Source organism: Notamacropus eugenii, chromosome 4 (assembly GCF_028372415.1).
Source record: "Notamacropus eugenii isolate mMacEug1 chromosome 4, mMacEug1.pri_v2, whole genome shotgun sequence".
Taxonomy (NCBI): Eukaryota; Metazoa; Chordata; class Mammalia; order Diprotodontia; family Macropodidae; genus Notamacropus; species Notamacropus eugenii.
This window is the reverse complement of record NC_092875.1, coordinates 3763117-3782884: the sequence shown is the minus strand read 5'-3', so window position 1 is coordinate 3782884 and position 19768 is coordinate 3763117. Positions and strand designations below refer to the sequence as shown.

Here is a 19768-nt window from a genome sequence, read left to right as displayed (position 1 = left end):
AGCATTCAGACTATGCTTCAGAGAGCATAACTCCACTGGGTTGGCCATGTTGTTCCAATGGAAAAAACATACACTTGCCAAAAAGACTATTTTATGGAAAACTCACACACAGGGAAAGCATTCACATAGTGGTGAGAAGAAGTGATACAAGGACACTGTCTAAGTCTCTCTTAAGGCTTTGGAATTGACTGTGTGATATGGAAGACACTGGCACAGGATGGCTCAGCACGGTGTGCCCATGTCAGAGAAGGCATTGTGCTCTGCAAGAAAAGCAGAAATGAAACAGCTCAAAGGAAATGTAGGATACACAAAATTAGAAAATTAATTTCATATGCTCACGTGGACTATTTTTTCCCAACCTGTGGTAGAGCAGTCTGAGCTCATATAGGTCTGACCAGCCACTGTTGTATATACACGAACTTGGCCCTAGCGGAGTGGTATCATTTTGATCCTCTTAGAAAACAAAGGGCAACAACCAACCACCTCTCCCTCCACATCTTTGATGTCTGGCTTCCCTTAAATCCTACTTAAAATCTCAACCTTCGTAAGGAGGTTTACCTAATCCTACTTAATACAAATGCCTTCCCCCTACAGATTATCTCCAATTTCTCCTGTATGTAGTTCATTTGTGCACGCTTATCTTTGTGGTGTCTCCTCCATTAACCTGTGAGCTCCATATGGCCAGGGACTGGGCTTTTTTTCTTTTTAAAATTTCCTGTGCCCAGCACACTTCCTGACACATATTATAACCTTAAATAAATGTTTACAACTAACTGACAGGGTCAGTCCCAGGTATTTGTGAGAAATTATATTAAACCTATGAAACGTATTCTTTAAGAGAGTAAACAATTCAGTTAAGGAGAGGTAAACAGAGACAGGTTAAAGACAATGCACCTCATATGAAAGCTTGATGTTTTCCTCTCCTCCTCAGCTGAGAAGAATTACAATTCCCAACTGTTATAACTCTTATGACCAGAAAACGTCTCACAAGAGTCTCTTATGCTCCTGTTCTCTCCCTACTTGAAGCATCATGCCAATACTTACCTTCTTGCCTGCTGTATCTCAAACCTCCAATAGAATAGAATTTCTTGAGAGCAACACTATATTTTTCTTCTATCCTCACAGCCTTGCGCAGTCTTGAATATATTAGACAGTTTTCTTTTATTTATTATCTGTTTCTCTTTAAATATATTTTTATATGTACATAGATTTATGAACATATTATCTCCATTAAAATGTAATCTTCTCCCAAGGGTTAATTTCATTCACTGTAGCCCCAGCACCTACCACAGTGCCAGAATATAGTAGTTACTTAATAACTGTGTTGATTGATAAATAACTGACTTATTGACATGAACTGAAACCCCTTTGACATACTAGTTTTCCTCTTTTAGTGATCTCCAGCTGATCAATGTATTTCCTTAAAGGTGGTGCCCAAAATTTAACATAATGGGCTAATATGTAGTTGGACCAAGTAGATTATCATGGTCCTGTCATTCTTCTGTTCTGAACACATAACTTTTAATGCAGCCTTGAATCACATTAGTTTGCCTGACTACTAAATTATGACGTTTTCTCATGAGTTTCTGTTTTTCCACTGTTGGTCTCTTTCCATCTCACCCATTCACTCCCACAGGAATTTTTTTTGGATGAACTGTTGTATACTGATTTGTCACCATAGGACAAGTTTGAAGGTATTTTTTTGAATAAATGTATAATACCTTAATCTTACTCTTCTAAAATTTCAAGTGAATCAACTGTGCCTCATGTTCTATCCAATAAATGTAATTTGGCAAACTCAGGATTCTGTCATTGAGTATATAAGCTATCTTGCTCAGGCTTCTGTTTTCTGAAAAATTTTTGCACTAATCCAAATCATGGGTAATAATGTCCTGAACATTACAGAGAAGAATACATTACATTAGACTGTAAGTAAAGATATAGGAGGGTGACTCATTGTTCCAGATAGAGGGATCTAAACTTTGTGTCTGGCAAATCAAAAATATTCAATAGGCGCTTCTAGAACATCATGTGAGGGACCCTAAAAAGTGGTGTAAAAACAAGGGTTTTGTTGGAATCGATTTCTACCACCTCTGGATAGTTGATTGTTAAATTTTCAGTGAGAGCAATTACAACTTGGAAACTGGAAAGTATTACAAAGAGGGATTGATTACTTGTTGACTGACTAGATTTAGGGAAGTGGTGAAACATGAATGATCCAGATTAAAGAAAACAGTTGGTGCATTTTCAAAGAGCTCTTTGTTACAGATTTACCAGCACAAAGCTAGGTGACGCTGACAAAATATGGGAACTTGGAAAAAGAACGAGTGGAAATTCATTAATCAAAAGATGGCTAAATATAGGTATCCCAAACTGATGTGGATTATCATTTAAACTTCTCACAATTCTGGTGGTAATTGTGAGACAATTTCCTAGAATAATTTCAGTGCTTGGAGCCTACTTTCTTCTTTATCTCTCCTTGGGTATTCCTTTCTGGCCTCAGCAGGATCACATAGCCCTTGGGAATGAAGATGCAGCCCAGTAACCCAGCACTGGAGGCCAGGATGGAGAAAATCTCGACAATCACCATGGCCTTCCCTTTGGTGCTCTGGTATGTGGGGAGAAAGGAGACCCACACACTGCAGAACACCAGCATGCTGAATGTGATGAACTTGGCTTCATTGAAGGTGTCAGGCAAGCTTCTGGCTAGGAAAGCCACAGTGAAGCTCCCCAGGGCTAGGAAGCCCATGTAGCCCAGGACACAGTAGAAGGCAATATCAGAGCCCTCATTACACAGAATGATGATGTGACCAGGTTCAGAATCTGGGTCCACATCTGGGAAGGGGGGAGAAGTTCCCAGCCAGATGCCACAGAGAATCACTTGAATGCCAGAGCAGATGAGGACAACAGAGTTGGACACCCTCGATTGCACCCACATTCTGATTCGACTCTCTGGTCTTGTGGCCCTGAAGGCCAGAACCACCATGATGGTTTTTGCCAAAATGGAGGACACGGCCACAGTGAAGACAGCACCAAAAGTTGTTTGTCTGAGGAGGCAGGTGGCTGCAGTGGGACGGCCAATGAAGAGCAAGGAGCAGAGGAAACAGAAGGTGAGGGAGATGAGGAGAGTATAGCTGAGAGTTCGGTTGTTGGCCTTCACTATGGGAGTGTCTTGAAATTTTACAAATACCCAGAGAACCAGGGCTGTCAGGAGAGCAAAGGACACAGCTATCAATGCCAGAGTCATCCCCAAAGGCTCTGCAAGATCCAGGAAGGTCACAACCTTGGGGAGGCAGCCATCTCTGTCCTTATTTGGATATTCATCTTCTGGGCACTTCTCACAGTGGTCTGCATCTGAAGAGGAAAAGGGAACAGTCAGATCCTGTCTTGTGCAGCACATAGGTCATTCCCAATTGTGGCTGACAGTAGTAACCTCCTCTCTGTGATAACCTCCTATCTGCCCTGAACATATCCATGAGTTACCTTGCTATTGATTTATTATCTCCCTATTAAAAGAACTCCTTGAATAAAAGGACTGTTTTGCCCTTCTCTGTATTCTCCCACATGTAGCACAGTGCCTGGCACCTAGCAGATATGTGATTAATCCTACTGCCTCTTGCTTGGTCTATAAATAGTGCCCTAGATATTGCTGGTGGTGACTCGTATTGTGGTTGGCATCATGCATGACCCAAGGACCCAGCAAAATAAGCAAGCTGTCCTCGAATCCACTTTGTCTGGGGAAATCAGGAGCTCATTTGCTACATAGGATAGACTATAGAAACATGTTCAGATGCTTCGTCAACACAAAAATAAAATGAAGCCTCCACTAATCCTAGAGGTGATTTTGTCTTCTACATTCAGAGAAGATCTTATAAATGTTTCCTTACTTTCTCCTGCACAGTTCAGTATTTTTCGTAACCAAACATGATTTCATTATTAGACATGACACTTCACCACCTGAGCATTTGACATTTTGTTCTGTTTTGTTTTAAATCCAGCTGTGATTTCATTAATATTGTACGATTGACTCAGGTCTTTACTCTTGCGTTTGAAGTCAGACAGGAATCATGAAGACGAGTTCAAATGTGACCTCAGACCTTTCTTTAGTGATAGTGGACAGGTCACTTACCCTCTGTTGCTGCCAGTTTCCCTACGTGTAAAATGGAGATAATACCACCTATTACCTAGGGCAGTTGTGAGCATTAATTAAGATAATATTTGTGAAGTGCTTTCTGAACTTTTGAAGAGCAATATAAATACTAACTGTTTTTATTCTTACAAGCAGAGAGGTGTCTTTTCTTCAAAGTATAGTTTTACAACAGTGATTCTTAACGTGGTGTCCACAGATGTCCAAGTAGATTTGCAGGTGGATTTCAGAGTGTCCACAAATTCAGATGCAAAAAAAATACATCATCATTTCTTACTAATTCTACCTGAAATTTAGCATTCCCTTTGCTTTTAAATAAAGGAAACAATACTCTAAATAGAGGTTCATAATCTTCACAAGTCGCCACAACACAACAAGGTAAAGGAACTGTCTTTTACAGAGTTGTCGGGGCACAGAAGTAATAGTTGACTTGCCCTGGAGCACAAAGACAGGACTTAAGACAGGACTGACCCAAGGTCTTCTGGGATCCAAGGCCAGCTCCCTTTCTGCTACTGTACTCTTCTCCTCTCTGGCTTATGACTTTAATAATCATCTAGGAGTGTGTCATTCCCCTTCAGAGTGTTTGTTACTATCTGTTTTTCTGTTTGTCCCACTTGGTGTCTCCCCTGAACAATATGGATGGATAGATAAAGCTCTAGATCCACAGTCAGGAGACATGGGTATTAGTCTTGGCGTAGTCCACATCGAATCTGGGTGAGTCGAGTTACTTCTGTGGGGTTCACAAATAAAATGAGATATTTGAAAAAGATGTTGACTAAGGTCCCTTCCAGCCATGACATTCTGTGATTCATCCTCTGTCTGCCTTTCCCTTGACTGGCATATTCCTGTCAGCAGATGTTCTTTGGAAACCACTCCAATCATTGCAAAAATGACTGAACGCTTTTGAGCATTGTCCCTTCCACCCAGAGGAATTCATATCCCTCCCCAGCTACAATTAAAGTTTGAATTCCCCACTCCTTTAAAAGTGTGTCCCTGCGCCATCCCTCATTCTCCATTTTCACTCACAATCTTTGGACTAGACTTCTCTCTCAAATTCCTTCCACTCTGATAAGATTATTTTCCCATCAGGGTTCAATCTTCATCTTGAATTATCCCTTCTCCAAATCATTCTCCATCCACAAACTTTCACCTAGAACATTCTAGGTTAGAATGCACCCTTGTGCATTCTAACACCCACTTCAGACTTTCCGCGTACTAAGCTCCTTTCAGTCTATAATACCTGCTCCAGTCCTACCTGGGTCAAATTCTTCTACTGAACTTTCCACTCAAAAAGAAATCTGAAATTCTGTGCCCAGCCTCATCTTCACCACACCACGTATTTCCACCTAGAAACATATCTAGATGTTAGCCACCTTCACTGAGGGTTGTGATGGAAAATTTTTAACAAGTGTTTTTTTTATTATTTATGCACAATCCATTTGTAAGTTTAATACATATTATTAACATATTCTACACCTTTATTTCCCAAACCTAGATAATCAATAAATGCACCAATCACTGATTTATAACACTGGCTTATATTCTCTGTGAAAATATTTACGGTGAAAATTTAACTTTTGCCTCTGAGACATGAGTGTGAGCTGGCTGTAGCACAGCTCTATTCCCTATCCCATTATGCTCAGCCCAGAAAGAGGACAATGGCTCGTGATTCATAAAGGGACAGAAGGAAACAGCCTTTAAATATTTGTGTGTGTGTGTGTGTATGTGTACATACATGCTCCCATTCACACACAGAGAAATAAATATCTAGATGCTGTTCCTCATACTTTACATGATGTTGTGATGACAGGTGTCATTCACTCCTTGTGCATCAGCGTTTCCAGCTATGTGTCCTTATCCCAGACACTTATCCTGATTCTCCTAGTCCGTTAATATCCTCTCACTTGGGCTATGATGTTACTGTCTGTTCCATATGACTCCAGTAGCCCAACCCTACTATTCTGTGTCAGAAGGCTCACTAGGGAAGCCCCCAGCAGACTCTTACCAATTCTATTGGAAATCTCCCCCTCTGGGCACTGGGAACAGCTGAAACAGCACACAGGATTTCCTTCCTCAATTGTCTTCCTGTATCCAGGGTCACAGCTGTCACTGCATACAGATCGGGGGGCCTGAGCCATTAAAAAGAGAGTGGGAGATATCTCATTAACTAAAGATATATTTAGGGTGAATAGTGCATGCCAAAAAAGTGCATCCTTTAAAACAGCTCTGACTATTATGCCTGGTTCATGCGTCAATGAACATGGCTGATGGAATATTCTGGGGATCTCCCTTCTGATGCTATTTGTGTCACCTACTATTTGGCTGAAACTGTTGACCTCCGGGGACTTGGATTTTATTGTTTGTAAAATGACAGCCCTGGGCTGGCTGATTTTAGCATACTTATATTCTGTACTGCTAAATATACCCTGGATCATTCTCATGACCATGACCCAAGATGCTAAATGAAAGGTTGAATGAAAGATGGTGACCATCTAAAATTACATTTAAACTGTTATAACAGGGGCAATGATTTCTCCAGGAGTGTTGCTGGATTTGGGCATCTATTTGGTGGAACAAAATCAGTTAGAAACTATTTTACATTTCAGTCCCTTATGTCCACTTGGTATAAGGAAGAGTTTGCCCCCAAGTGTTGGCTAAGGAGAAATGCCTGTACTTTGATTTTTGCTATGTCTTCTAAGTAAATTTTCTTTCATTAAAGTAAATAAATTTTAATTGGTCAAGTCAAATTGGAACACTGCTTTCAGGTAACCTATATTGGGAAAGCATACCAAAATTGGAAATTGAAGAAACTGTTAGTGAAGATATCCTCATGACCCCTCAAGGTTACCCTGGAGCCCAGAAGAGGAGATTGCAACCTTACATTAGAAGACATCAATGTGAAATAATGACTTGGGATGAGAAACTTCAGAGCATTACATGAGCAAGAGTGCTGTGGACACATAGTCTATTAGAGGACATTCAGATATTTTTCCAAGTTGGGAAAATGTATATCATAAGATTTTCCTTTCCATAGAAAGAAAACTTTGCCTAGTTGCTGAATTAAATTTAATTTTAGCTCAGTTAAAGTGTGTAGAAGTTCCAACATTGGGCAGAGCCAAGATAAAGGAGTAGAAAGACAGACTTCTCTAGCTTACCTCCTATAGCCCATAAAATACCACACAAAATAACTCTAAACAAATTCTAGAGCAACAGAAGCCACAAAATGACAATGAAACATATTTCCAACCCAAGACAGCCGGGAAAGCAAGCAGGAAAGATCGATCACACAGGACTAGGAGCAGAGTGCAGCCCAGCCAGGATCATGTGGCATGGGCACAGAAAAGACTGGAGGAGGCTTCAAGGTAGCAACTGCAGTTCTGAGATTTCTCAACTCACAGATGCCAAAGATAACTTCAAAGGTCAATAAGAAATCCCTTTCACCTGGGTGAAAGGGGAGCATGGTCTGGTCCCAGCCACTGTCACAGGGCAGCAGCAACTACTTAAGCTGTGCTGCAGTAGCATCCACTTTTGGAGTGCTCTGCTTAAAGACCCTGGGGTAATTGAGCAGCTGATCTAGATCTCAGACCTGAGTGGTGGTCCTGAGGTGAGGAAGAAAGCTGGTGTGTTGGAGCTGGTGGTGGCTGTGGAGAAGGGACCCTACTCACAGTTACAGGGCAGAAAAGAGTGCTTGTGGTTGCTCACAGACCAGAGTGCAGGCCATGAGAGAAATAAACTTCTCACCCTTGATTGTGCCACTTTGGAGGAAGTGAGAACATACAGGTACCTGGAGTATAGCCTCCACTGGACAAAAGACTCAAAAGTGAAGTAACTGGCTGAGAAAATGTACAAAAAAGGAAAAAATAAGACGATAGAAGGTTACTTTCTTGGTGGAAAGGAATTTTCTTCCATCTGTTCAGATGAGGGAAAGCAAAGCATGCCATCAGAGAAAGACATAAAAATCAAGGCTTTTACATCCAAAACCTCCAAAAAATATATGTAATGGTCTCAGGCCATAGAAGAACTCAAAAAGGATTTTGAAAATCAAGTAACAAAGGTGGAGGAAAAATGGGAAGAAAAATGAAAGTGATACAAGAAAACCATGAAAAGCAAGTCAACAGCTTGCTATATTAGACCCAAAGAAATGCTGAAGAAAATAACACCTTTAAAATAGACTAGCCCAAACAGCAAAAGGGATCCAAAAAGCCAATGAGGAGAAGAATGCTTTAAAAAACAGAATTGGTCAAATGGAAAAGGTGGTTCAAAAGCTCACTGAAAAAGTAGTTCTTTAAAAATTAGAATGGGGGGACTCTATCCCAAAGATATCATAGAAATGGGAAAGGATCCCACATGTACAAAAATAGTTATATCAGTTCTCTGGAAATCAAGGGGATGCCCATCAATTGGGGAATGGCTGAACATGTTGTGGTATATGAATGTAATGGAATACTATTTTGCTATGAGAAATGATGAACAGGAATACTTCAGAGAAGCCTGGAAAGACTTATATGAACTTATGATGAGTGAAAGGAGCAGAACCAGAAGAACTTTGTACACAGCAACAACTACAGTGTGTGAGGAATTTTTCTGGTAGACTGAGTATTTCATTGAAATACATGGACTTAAAAAATTTCCAATGAATACTTGAGGCAAAACACCTCCCACATCCAGAGAAAGAACTATGGAATTGGATGAGCAGAAAGAAACAGACCATTTTCTTTTGCATTATGTTATGTTTTATGGTTTCCTCCATGCATTTTAATTTTTCTGTGCAACACACATCTAATAGGAATGTGCGTGTAGAACGTATATAAGATTGTACACTTCTCAGGGAAGGAGCAGGGAGGGAGGGAGGATACAGAGGAGGGAGTGGAAAAAAAATCTAAGATATATGGAAGTGATCGTGGAACACTGAAAACAGATAAAATAATTCAATTTTAAAAATTAGAATGCAGCAGATGGAAGCTAATGACTTTATGAGAAACCAAGAAATTATGAAATAAAACCAAAAAAATGAAAAAAAATACAAGACAATGTGAAATATCTCAGTGGAAAACAACTGACCTGGAAAATAGATCCAGTAGAGATAATTTAAAATTTATTTGTCTACCTGAAAACCATGATCAAAAAAAGAGCTTAGACATCATCTTCCAAGAAATGATCAAGGAAAGCTGCCATGATATTCTAGAACCAGGGTAAAATAGAAATGGAAAGAATTCACCGATCACTTCCTGAAAGAGACTCCAAAAGGAAAGCTCCTAGGAATATGGGAGCCAAATTCCAGAGTTCCCAGATCAAGAGAAAATATTACAAGCAGTCAGAAAGAAATAATTCAAGTACTGTAGAAATACAATCAGGATAACACAGAATATAGCAGTTCTACACTAAGGGATCAAAGGGCTTGGAATATGATATTCCAGAAGTCAAAGGAGATAGGATTAAAACCAAGGATCACCTACCCAGCAAAACTGAGTATAATACTTCAGGGGAAAAAATGAATTTCATTGAAATACACGACTTCCAAGCATTCTTATTGAAAAAACCAGAGCAGAAAAGATAATTTTACTTTCAAACACACGAATCAAGGGAAACATGAAAAGGTAAACAGGAAGGAAAAGCCTTAAGGAACTCACTAAAGTAGAACAGTTTACATTCCTACATGGAGAGATGTTATTTGTAACTCATGAGACCTTTTTCAGTATTAGGATAGTTACAGAGAATATATATATATAAGCATGTAGGCATATATATGTATGTGTAGATTTTATATGGTTAGGTATGTATATGTACATGGATGTATGTGCATATATGCATATATATGTCTATATGTATGTTTATAAGTATATATGTACGTATGTATGTATGTATTTGTGTGCATGTATATACATAGAGACAGGGCATAAGGTGAGCTAAATGTGCAGGGAGAACACCTAAAAAAAATAAAATTGGCTGTTGAATAGAATGTACTGGGAGTAGGAGAAAGGGAGAGGCAGAATGTAGTGAGTCATCTCACATGGAAAAGGGATTAAGGACCTTTCACAATGGAGGAGAGGAGGGGGGAGATGAGAGGAAATGAATGAGCCTTGCTCTCATGGGATTTCACTTAGGGAGGAATAACACACACTCAATTGGACATGGAAATATATGTTGCCCCCAGGAAGGAAGGGGATATGAGAGGGAAAATAATACAAGGGACAACAAATTGGGGAAGGGGATAATCAGAAGCAAGCACTATTGTGGGAGGACAGGTCAGGGGAAAGAATGGAATAAACTGAGGACAGGATAGGACAGAGGGAAATGTGGTTAGTCTTTTACAACATGACTGTTGTGGAAGTGCTTTACATTGGTACACATGTATGACCTATGTTGAATTGCTTGTTTTCTCATTGGGGGTAGGTGGAGAGGGAGAGAGAGAATATGGAACTCAAAGCTTTGGTAAAGAATATTAAAAATTGTTTTAGCAGGTAACTAGAAATTAAGATGTACAGGCAATGGAGTATAGAAATCTCTTTTGTCCTACAGGAAAATAGAGGGGAAAGGGGATGGAAGAAGGGTGGGTGGTGGGAGGACAGAATGGAGGAAGGGGTGGATGGGGTGCATGCTGTCCTGGGATAGGCGGTGGGGAGAGGTGGGGGAAAAATTTTGATTTCAAATTCTTGCAGAAGTGAATGTTGCGAACTGAAAAATAAATTGCATATTTAAAAAAAGAAGTTCCAACATTATCCATGAAGATATAGAGAAGTAGATGATAATGTGGAATTTGAGGTCAAAGGGCCTTGTGTGCATCAAAGCTTTTCTGGGCCTCAGTTTACTTATCTGTCAAAGAGGTAGTCAAAGTGTATTTTAAGACCCTTCCTGTTCTATCTCCTATGATATTAACACTTGCAGTATTTGGAAATAGCTGCCTAATGGATTGTTTTTTCCATTCCGTCTGTCCAAAAGTTTACTTAAAAAGCAAAAGAGAATAAGGAACTGGCAAGATTTTCTATCCATAAATGAAGGAAGAGAAGCAGAGTGAAACTGGTTCTTGTGAATGAACGTGCAAGTTGATGTGAAATAATCTCTGACCTTTGAACCTACCCATCCCCAGTCAATGGCTTCCTCACACACGGTGAAATCTTGACCAGGTGGAGCACTGGGGAGAAACTGGCCCACTTTCAGCAGCATTTCAGTATCATTACGGTAAATCACATAGTTCTTAATGTCATATTGAGCCTCAGAGATTCTTTTCTCATCCATAAACACCTGGTCACCAGCACTGTTGTTAAAGCAAATGTTCTTCAGAAAGGAGTGGAGCTGAAAGGGAAGAGAAATCTCTGTCATTTCTTGGTATCTAAAACATGGACTTCCCCAGGGCTCTTCCAGAAGTAACCCCTGTGCTCAGTGGAGCTGGTGAACTGAGACTTATGCCCCTGTTTGGAGGAATGATGCATGTGAGTTGGAATTAAATCTCACACACCTTTTGGCTATGGCTGACCTTGAACAAGTTATTCATCTTCTCTCAGCCTCACTTATCTCCTCTGTAAAGTAAAATAATAACACCTAATAAGAGAATATATCAAAATCCATTGTCAGTCTTAAAGTGCTATAAAAATGACAGCTCTTATTCTTAGTTGTTTTCATTACTTTCCCTTATTTCCCATGAAACTTAAATTGAGGCAATAGATTTAGAAATTTAAATGTAATCTTTATGAGGAAATGTGTGTGGAGAAAGCAGGTGTTTTGAAACATGGCATGATCTTGGTGGGATTTGGCTCATGGCTAGAATATGTCCTTGGAATAGATACTTTACTCAAAAGGAAAAAGATACAGGATCAAACTTGGTTATGAATTCTAAATAATCAAATTATCTTTAAGTTCACATTTAAGTTCCCATAAATTCCCATTGTGTTGTTGGTGTTCACTTGTTCAATCATGTCTGACTCTATGTGATCCCATGAACCATAACACACCTGACCCTTCTATCTTCCATTGTCTCACAAAGTCTCTCCAAGTTCGGGTTTATTATTTCCATGATACTATCTGTCCACCTTATCTTCTGCTATCCCCTTTTTCTTTTGCCTTCAATATTGCCCAACAATAGAGTCTTTTCCAATAGTCTCATCTCATTATGTGACCACATTACTCAAGTTTCAGCTTCATTATTTGACCTTCCAGTGAATTAATTTCCTTAAGTATTAACTCCTGTGACCTTTGTCGTCCAAAGGACAAGGGCAAGAAGAAAAAAGAGAAGCAGAGCGAAACTGGCTCTTGTGACTGAATGTGCAAGTTGATGTGAAATAATCTCTGACCTTTGAATCTACCCATAGTATGTTTGGGTGGATTGAGGGATGTGGTTATAACACCTCCACTGTGTATAAAAACACTGAGCTAGTTGAAACTTGGAGACTTGAAAGTCTGGTGTGAGAGAGAAAAAATGGGTATATCAAGAGTTGAACCTCAAACCATTGCCAAGACAGGGGCAAAACCCAAAGAATAATGAGAAAGTAAATGAGGTAGATAAGGGAGGGACTGAGGAAGGTCATCTGCAGAAGGCTATAGTTAACTTTCTCAGTTGGAGCAACCTTTTCAAGGACTGAAAAAAGGTTGAAAGTTAAGGTCTCATCCTTTCCCAAACAAACTCTTCCTAGTAACAGTCCATCGACAGGCACTGTAATATGCTTTGGAGCTTCTTTACCCAAATGTTTCTGGTAACTTGAATTTTGCCTGGTCAGATGTGCCAGAGATTGGCTACATAGATACAAATGTAAATTACATCAGAGAGTCCAACTTCTGCCCAAAATTTGAAATTCTACTAACCAGGTTCTCACAGTGATTGTTTTTCTACTATTAAGTCAGATTTTAATTGAAACTTCCTAAAGCAGCAGAGAAGGCAACCATGTGGTCTAAGAGGCTGTTATGTTGTTCCTAGGCATAAAAGAAGCCAACTCTTAGGAGCATTGTATTTGTAGTTACGCATGTTTAAGATACACAGATTAGTGCATATATGCTTGTTGTGTTCTCCATTAGAAGCTGAACTCCTCAAAGACAGAGACTGTTTCTTTTCTTTGCACCCTCTGCACAGCACACATATTCTGTCCCTTTGCCCTAGCTATTCATTTGCATAGACCAACTGGAGCACTGTAGAATTTTTTAAATTGGACAATTCTAAAGTTACATGGAAAGACAAAAAACAGTCCCTTCTCTCAAGACATTGACAGCGTTGGGGAAGACAAGTTGGAAAAAAGGGGTTATCAAAAGGGGGGAATGTATATAATCATCAGAGGGAAGCCACTAGCATAAAGAAGGATTGGACAAAGTCTCCACAGAACTAGGAATCTAAATCTGGAATTGTAGGAACCAGGAAAAACAGCAAATGTAAAAGAAGGAGGGAGAGAATTTCAGCCACAGGGCACAGTCAGGGAAAATATTTAAAGTAAGGAGATGAAGGGATTTGAGTGAGAAACTGTTAGGAGGCCAACGTCACTGGATCTCAAAGTACATCACATTGGAGTTTAAGACATAAGAAGACTGGGAAGTTATGGGTGAGCTGGATGCTGAAGGACTTTGAATAAAAAACAGATGATTTCAATCTGATACTGGAGGTGAAGGGGAGATATTGGAGTTAGGATTAACTAAGCAAAATGTAATTGAGATAAACTCAAAGGGTTTCCTGAGTTCAAAAAATCGTTTTCACAAGTAGAAACTGGGTGAACCAATTTAAAGCAGCTATGCAATGATTCAGGTAAAAAAATATGCAGAGTTTTAGTTAACTAAACATAATATATGCTAACACTGTGACCAGAAAGAACCCCAAAGCTAAAACTATCAAAGTGAACCAAGACAGATACAATTTCCAGAATATGAGCTTTTGATTGCTTTTGATGCTTCTGTTGTAAAGTTCACAGATTCTGTGAGCTCCATCCAAAATATCAGGAATCAGCAATGGACAGGACCAATTCTGAAGGGAACCTTACCTGCCAAGGATGAGGCACCCAGCTTTCTCCAGCTTCCTCAGATGCAGTCTCTGATTTCTTCAGAAGTGCTTCATGAAGGGCCCAGGCCACAGCATACACTGCATTGTAGATGGTGTAACTCAGGCCAGACATGGTCATATCAAAAAGGAATTCAGGCAAAGCCTCCAGCGTAGCATTTGGTTCACACAGCTCTAGCTCCAGTTTTATTGATTCCTCCTGGCACCAGAAAGCTGACAACCAGAACTCCTTAAGGGCAATGTCCTCTGGGTCTTCATTAGGGTTGATTGACCTGAGAAAAGACTTAAAACCAGGAACCTCCCTGGTCAGGTATGTAAATGTGAGAGCTCCATAGAAATGGTAACTATCAACAAAGTTTGGCCTCATGATGATGTCCCAGTGAGAAGAGGCGATCCATAACTTATATGCTGGGGAAAAGGGAATTTGTGAATGTCTCAAAATCATTAATGAATCTGTATCACCATGAATCACAATTACTCTAGCTGAAGATTCCATTATCCTGGACATGAAATTGTCTTCTGATTCTGCATGTTGTCTCTCACTGACAGGAATCTTCTCTGTGAAGGCTGCACAGACATCATACTTTGCCATCTCCCCTGTCACTTCCCTAAGGAATTCTTCACCCCTGAGATCATCTGTGGTCACCAGACCTACCCAGGTCCATTTAAAATGTACCAGTAACTGGACCATTCCATGGGGCAAAAAGGAGTCCCTGGAAGCCATCTGGTAGAGAGAAAGAAACTGGGCCTTGTCACTGAGGATGCTATCAAAAGGGCCAAAGCTGATCTGGACAACAGGGAAACATGGAAAATGTTGAATTCCATTAATCTGTCAATAAAGATAGCATTGTAGGAAATTATAAACTTTCACCAAGTCATTTTATTCTTTCAGGGGTTAAGTGCAGTGGATTTTGGAATACATTCCCTTTTACAGGGGAATTTCAACAAACCCAAACTTCTATATTCATCCCATTCATTTCATGACTTGCTTGGTAAAAAAGATTTCTCTGATCCTTTAGTTATTTTTACTTCAACTTGGAGGTTTTTTCGATCCTTCCCAAACGGACTAAAATATATTTCTTCTTGGCCCAGAATTCCTTGTAACACTAAAACAGTCATGATTCAGTCATTGAGATGGCAGTATTTTAATGAAAGGAAAAGCACTTTAATCATGTGTTGCATATGTTTATTAAGCCAAAGAAAGGCACCTATTTTTTCGAAAAAATGTATTAAAGTTGTGTTTAAAATCAACATAGTAGTTTCCTCTTGGACACCAGGATATGTATTTTACTTGTTTAAAGACATTTAGACATAGCAATAAATAAATATTTTATAGCACTGTGGTATAAACATGCTGTCATTTTAATGCTTTGATTATTATATAGATTTTTATTCAGATCATTTATTTGTAAATATCATGTATTATGGCAGTTGTTGAAATGGGTATGATTTAGTGTGCAATGATTAAATGACACAGTCAGTACATACACATGGCCCTTAGCTGTTGGCAATGTACTTGAATCTTAGAGAACATGATAAATAACATTATAACTGTGGGAGTAATGACTGTGCCAATCTTTTTTTTCAAATGTCACTTGATGGTGTTGTACTTTGACCACAGTAAATACTGAAAAAAAACAAAAGCAACCTTGTAATCCATACACCATTCCTTGAAATACATATGTGTAGTACCCCATCCGGGGTCACTTTTCCAACTCCCACTCAACCATCAAGTTGGTTCTCCAAAAGGTGGCTTCTACTAACTACTCTCTCTCATTTCCTAACATGGATGGATGGGGACAGGAGGTTATGAGAGTTTCTAGTATTTTGAGTCATGGGCCCCAAATGGGCTCCTCATTTATTATCAGCTAGAATTAGTTAGCTTTTAGAAACGTCATTTACTAGGCAGGTATTACAAAAACAGTTGCTAAAAAAAACCTTCACCCTAACCATGGGCCACTCTTCACTTGCACAACAAAGTCCCAAAGGAGAATTGGCTCACACTTGGAACTCTTCTTGTGTCATCACCATGAAATTTCTCTTCAGTGGGACTTGTTGGGCTGTAAGTATTACTGCTCTGTAGAGCCCTCAAGCCTTCTTTCTTTGTTTCTCATTTGTGATTAGCATATCTTTCACCTCCCATTGCAGAAATTAGCCTCTGCTACTGCTTGACAAAAACATTGCTTTGTTGTCAGTGGATAATTCTACTAGTGATGATGGGAATCCCAGCTTTTCTGACCTCTCAAATTTCATAATGTTGTGACATGGACCTTTCTCTGTCCCCCATAAAGGCAATTACCTCTCAGAAATCCTGTATCCCTGGATTCAAACACCACTTGAATGGTCTGGTGCTGGAATACACAATTCTGTAGTCTTTCATTATGCAATACATAAGAACAGACATGTGTCACTTATTTTATTCAAATACAGTTTATTTTATTTGCTATCTAGGGACCCAAAGCCATTATTATTTTTCCAAGTGATTAATTATATGTACTTTACAGTTGATTGATTTTATATATTAGGCTGGAATGTCACCTGTAACTACATTGTCAATGAATATATATGAATTTGAACTGTCAGAGAGATTGTGAACATCCTAAAATGAATGTGATTTTTAGGATATAACAAGACTCATTAAAAACGGCCTTTCAAAACTACCCTTATACAAGACTCTCAGATAACGGGAAAATTTTAGATTTAATATATCAATATTTGAAATAATTATTTGACAGAACCTTACTATATACTCTCCTGCGTGTGTTCATCCTTCATTGGCAAAGAAGAGCATGCCATCAGAGAAATAATGACATGACTTGCACTTGATTTTGTTTTGAGTGAGGGAGGGCTGTGCAGGTCACCAGCCTCACTTTCTCCTCCTGAGCCATCTGAATTCAGTGACCAGATATTCATCAGGACAACTGGACATGATCCAGGATGAGGCAACTGGGGTTGAGTGACTTGCCCAAGGTCACACAGCTAGTGAGTGTCAAGTGTCTGAGGGGAGATTTGAACTCAGGTCCTCCTGACTTCTGTACTAGTGCTCTATCCACTGTACCACCTAGCTGCCCGTATAGTCTCCTGTATCTAGAAGTACAAGGGATCAGAGAGAACATTCAACTTGATCCCATTGTTTTACAAACAAAAAAAACTAATGTTCAGTCAAGTTGTGACTTACACAAAGTCATACATCTAGTAACTGAAAGAGGTGAGATTTCAATCCAGTCCTCTGAATCCAGAGTATATCCTACTAAACTACTTCATGCTATTCCTATGGAAGAGAAGGAAAAATGTGAGCTAGTCAATGGTACAATTAAGTCCGTTTGAAAACGATTGAATAGAATTTTAGATGAACTGGATATGATAATAGAGAAACATGGAGAGAAGTGAAAGAAATACTTTTTTTTTACAGAGGTTCATTATTTCTTTACAAATATTAGTACATAAAAATAATCTTAAGGAATGAGTGTGTTAAAGAACAAATGATAGAAATTATCATTTCACTAAAGAGAATGAGAATAATGATACAATATTTCAAAACTTATGGATTTCAGATACAACAATGATCAGAGGAAATTTTACATCTCTACTTATATCAATAAAAAAGAGAAAGAGCAAACCAAAAAATTAAGAATGCAATTTCAAAAAACTGGAAAAAGAACAAACAAAAAACCTCAATTCCTTTCAAGAAATTACAACCGAAAAACTTGTCCTAATGTTGTAGAGCCACAGGGTAAAATAGAAATTGAAAAAATCCACTGACCACCTTTTAAAAGAAATCTCAAAATTAAAACTCACCGAAATATGATAGCCAAATTCCAAATTTCCCAGGTCAAGCACAAAATATTTCAATCAACCAGAAGGAAATAATTCAAGTATCATAAAGTCATAATCAGGTTACCATACACAAGATCTAGCAGCTTTTCTCTATATTAAATGATCTGAGGGACTGTGATATGATATCCTGGAGGACAAAGGAGCTAGGTTTACAACCAAGAATCACCTACGCAACAAAACTAAGTATAACCTTTGGTGCGTGGGCTGTGGAATGAACGTTCAGTGACAATTTGGATGTAGTATAATGAGAGGTCCATCCACTCTTTCATAAGGTGGACTAGACTAAGAAAGGTTTAGAAGCTAGGAAGCCCAGTATCACCTACCTGTGGGAACTTGTAGAGCTCAAGCAGAGTCCCCATCTGGATAGACAGGGTTGATGTGGCTCCTCCAATGACAGCCACAGACTTGTCTTGTCCTCTGCAGCTGAAGTTAGGGACTAGCTGACCCCCTCCTGTCAACCACCTCAGGGAACTCTCCAAGGTCCTCTCATCACTGTGGTAGGCATTGTAGACCTGGAATCCCAGAGAAATATTGGGCAGCACAGCAGGGTCCCTGTTGATCTCCTCCACAGCAAACCTTATGGTCAATACCTGCTGGTAATTTCTGTGAAACCACCTAAGTAGGAGAGAATATGAAAACACTGACAAAGCCTGATGAGAAAATGTTTTTCAGAAGGAAAGCTTTCTCAATTATGTGAAAGTCAAAACTAAGCACTCCAACTCACTGTTTTTAATAGCAACAATAACAAGAGAAATAACTATACTAACAAACATTTACATGGTGCCTGGCACTGTGTTCAGCAACTTACAATTATTATCTCAGTTAATCCTCATAACACCCCTGGGAGATTTGTGTTACTACTCTCCCCATGCTACACCTGGAAAAGTGAGGAAACATTAATTTGTCCAAGGTCATATGGCTAGTAAGTATCTGAAAGGGGATTTAAACACAAGTCTTCCTGACTTGAGGTCTGTCTTTCAATTCACTGTTGGGTCTTTCTACTCTGAGCTGATTATTAATAACCACCTTGCTCATTCCTGTATTATTCTCCTCATGTGATAACCATGTTTATGGTCATTAGTTTTGGCCTCCTAATTAGAATGTGCTTCTCAGACTCACTCATTTATTTAACTGATAGATATTAAGCAAATATGATGTGCTAGATAATGTCAATGATCCTATGGTCCTTGTTCCCAGAGGGCCCTAGGATATGGTAAGGGAGACAAGAAATGCCCACGTGCCTTTAATACAAAGGAGCAGATGAAAGATGCACATATATAGCATATACAGTAGAGAAAGTACAGGGATAATGAGTACAGGGGAGTTCACTTCCAAATGAGGCTTCCTGGATTTTGTCATAATTTTTGAAGGATGGGGCTTAATCAGTCAGCAAGTATTTGTTAAACATCTAGCATATTTAATGGGTGATAGTAGGCACTAGGAATTCAAAGTAAAGACTGAAAGTGTTCCTGGAGACTAGCTGAATGAATAGATTGCTGGATCTGAGCTGTTGAGTTTAAATCCAGGTTCAGACTCTGGGCACATCACTTAAAAAATCTGTCTGCCTCAGTTTCCTCCTCTGTAAAAATGGGAAAATAATTGCTCCCAGATGTGTTGTGGGGATTCTTTTGAGGTAAAATATGAAATGTGTATAGGAGATATATGTGATACATAATGCATACTGAACAGATGGCTCTTTCTTTCTTGGTCTCCAGGAGTTGATAGAGTGAGTATAAAGGAGCAGGGGGGCAGAGTGGAGCTCCCTACTGACCAGGATTCAGGAAGACTTGAGCTGAAATCCAGTGTCAAACTCT

The 19768-nt window shown here is 39.3% G+C and overlaps 1 protein-coding gene across 1 annotated transcript; it reads right to left on the bottom strand.

The window, feature by feature from the left end:
- Window positions 1-1774: 1774 nt before the first annotated feature.
- LOC140498843 (vomeronasal type-2 receptor 26-like) lies at window positions 1775-18313 on the bottom strand. Its single transcript, XM_072599631.1, has 5 exons — window positions 18278-18313; window positions 14101-14904; window positions 11213-11440; window positions 6153-6276; window positions 1775-3354 (listed from the first exon to the last, which is right to left on the bottom strand). Exons 1-5 carry the CDS (start codon window positions 18311-18313, stop codon window positions 2444-2446), a joined length of 2103 nt encoding a protein of 700 aa, XP_072455732.1. The 3' UTR covers window positions 1775-2443.
- Window positions 18314-19768: the final 1455 nt, after the last annotated feature.

Coding starts and splice junctions, on each gene's coding strand:
- LOC140498843 (XM_072599631.1), bottom strand. CDS start 18,313: ATGGGGACTCTGCTTGAGCTCTACAAGTTCCCACAG. Junction 11,441..14,100: donor GGGTGCCTCATCCTTGGCAG/GTAAGGTTCCCT, acceptor CTTCCCTTTCAG/CTCCACTCCTTTCTGAAGAA. Junction 3,355..6,152: donor GGAGATTTCCAATAGAATTG/GTAAGAGTCTGC, acceptor TTTCCTCTTCAG/ATGCAGACCACTGTGAGAAG.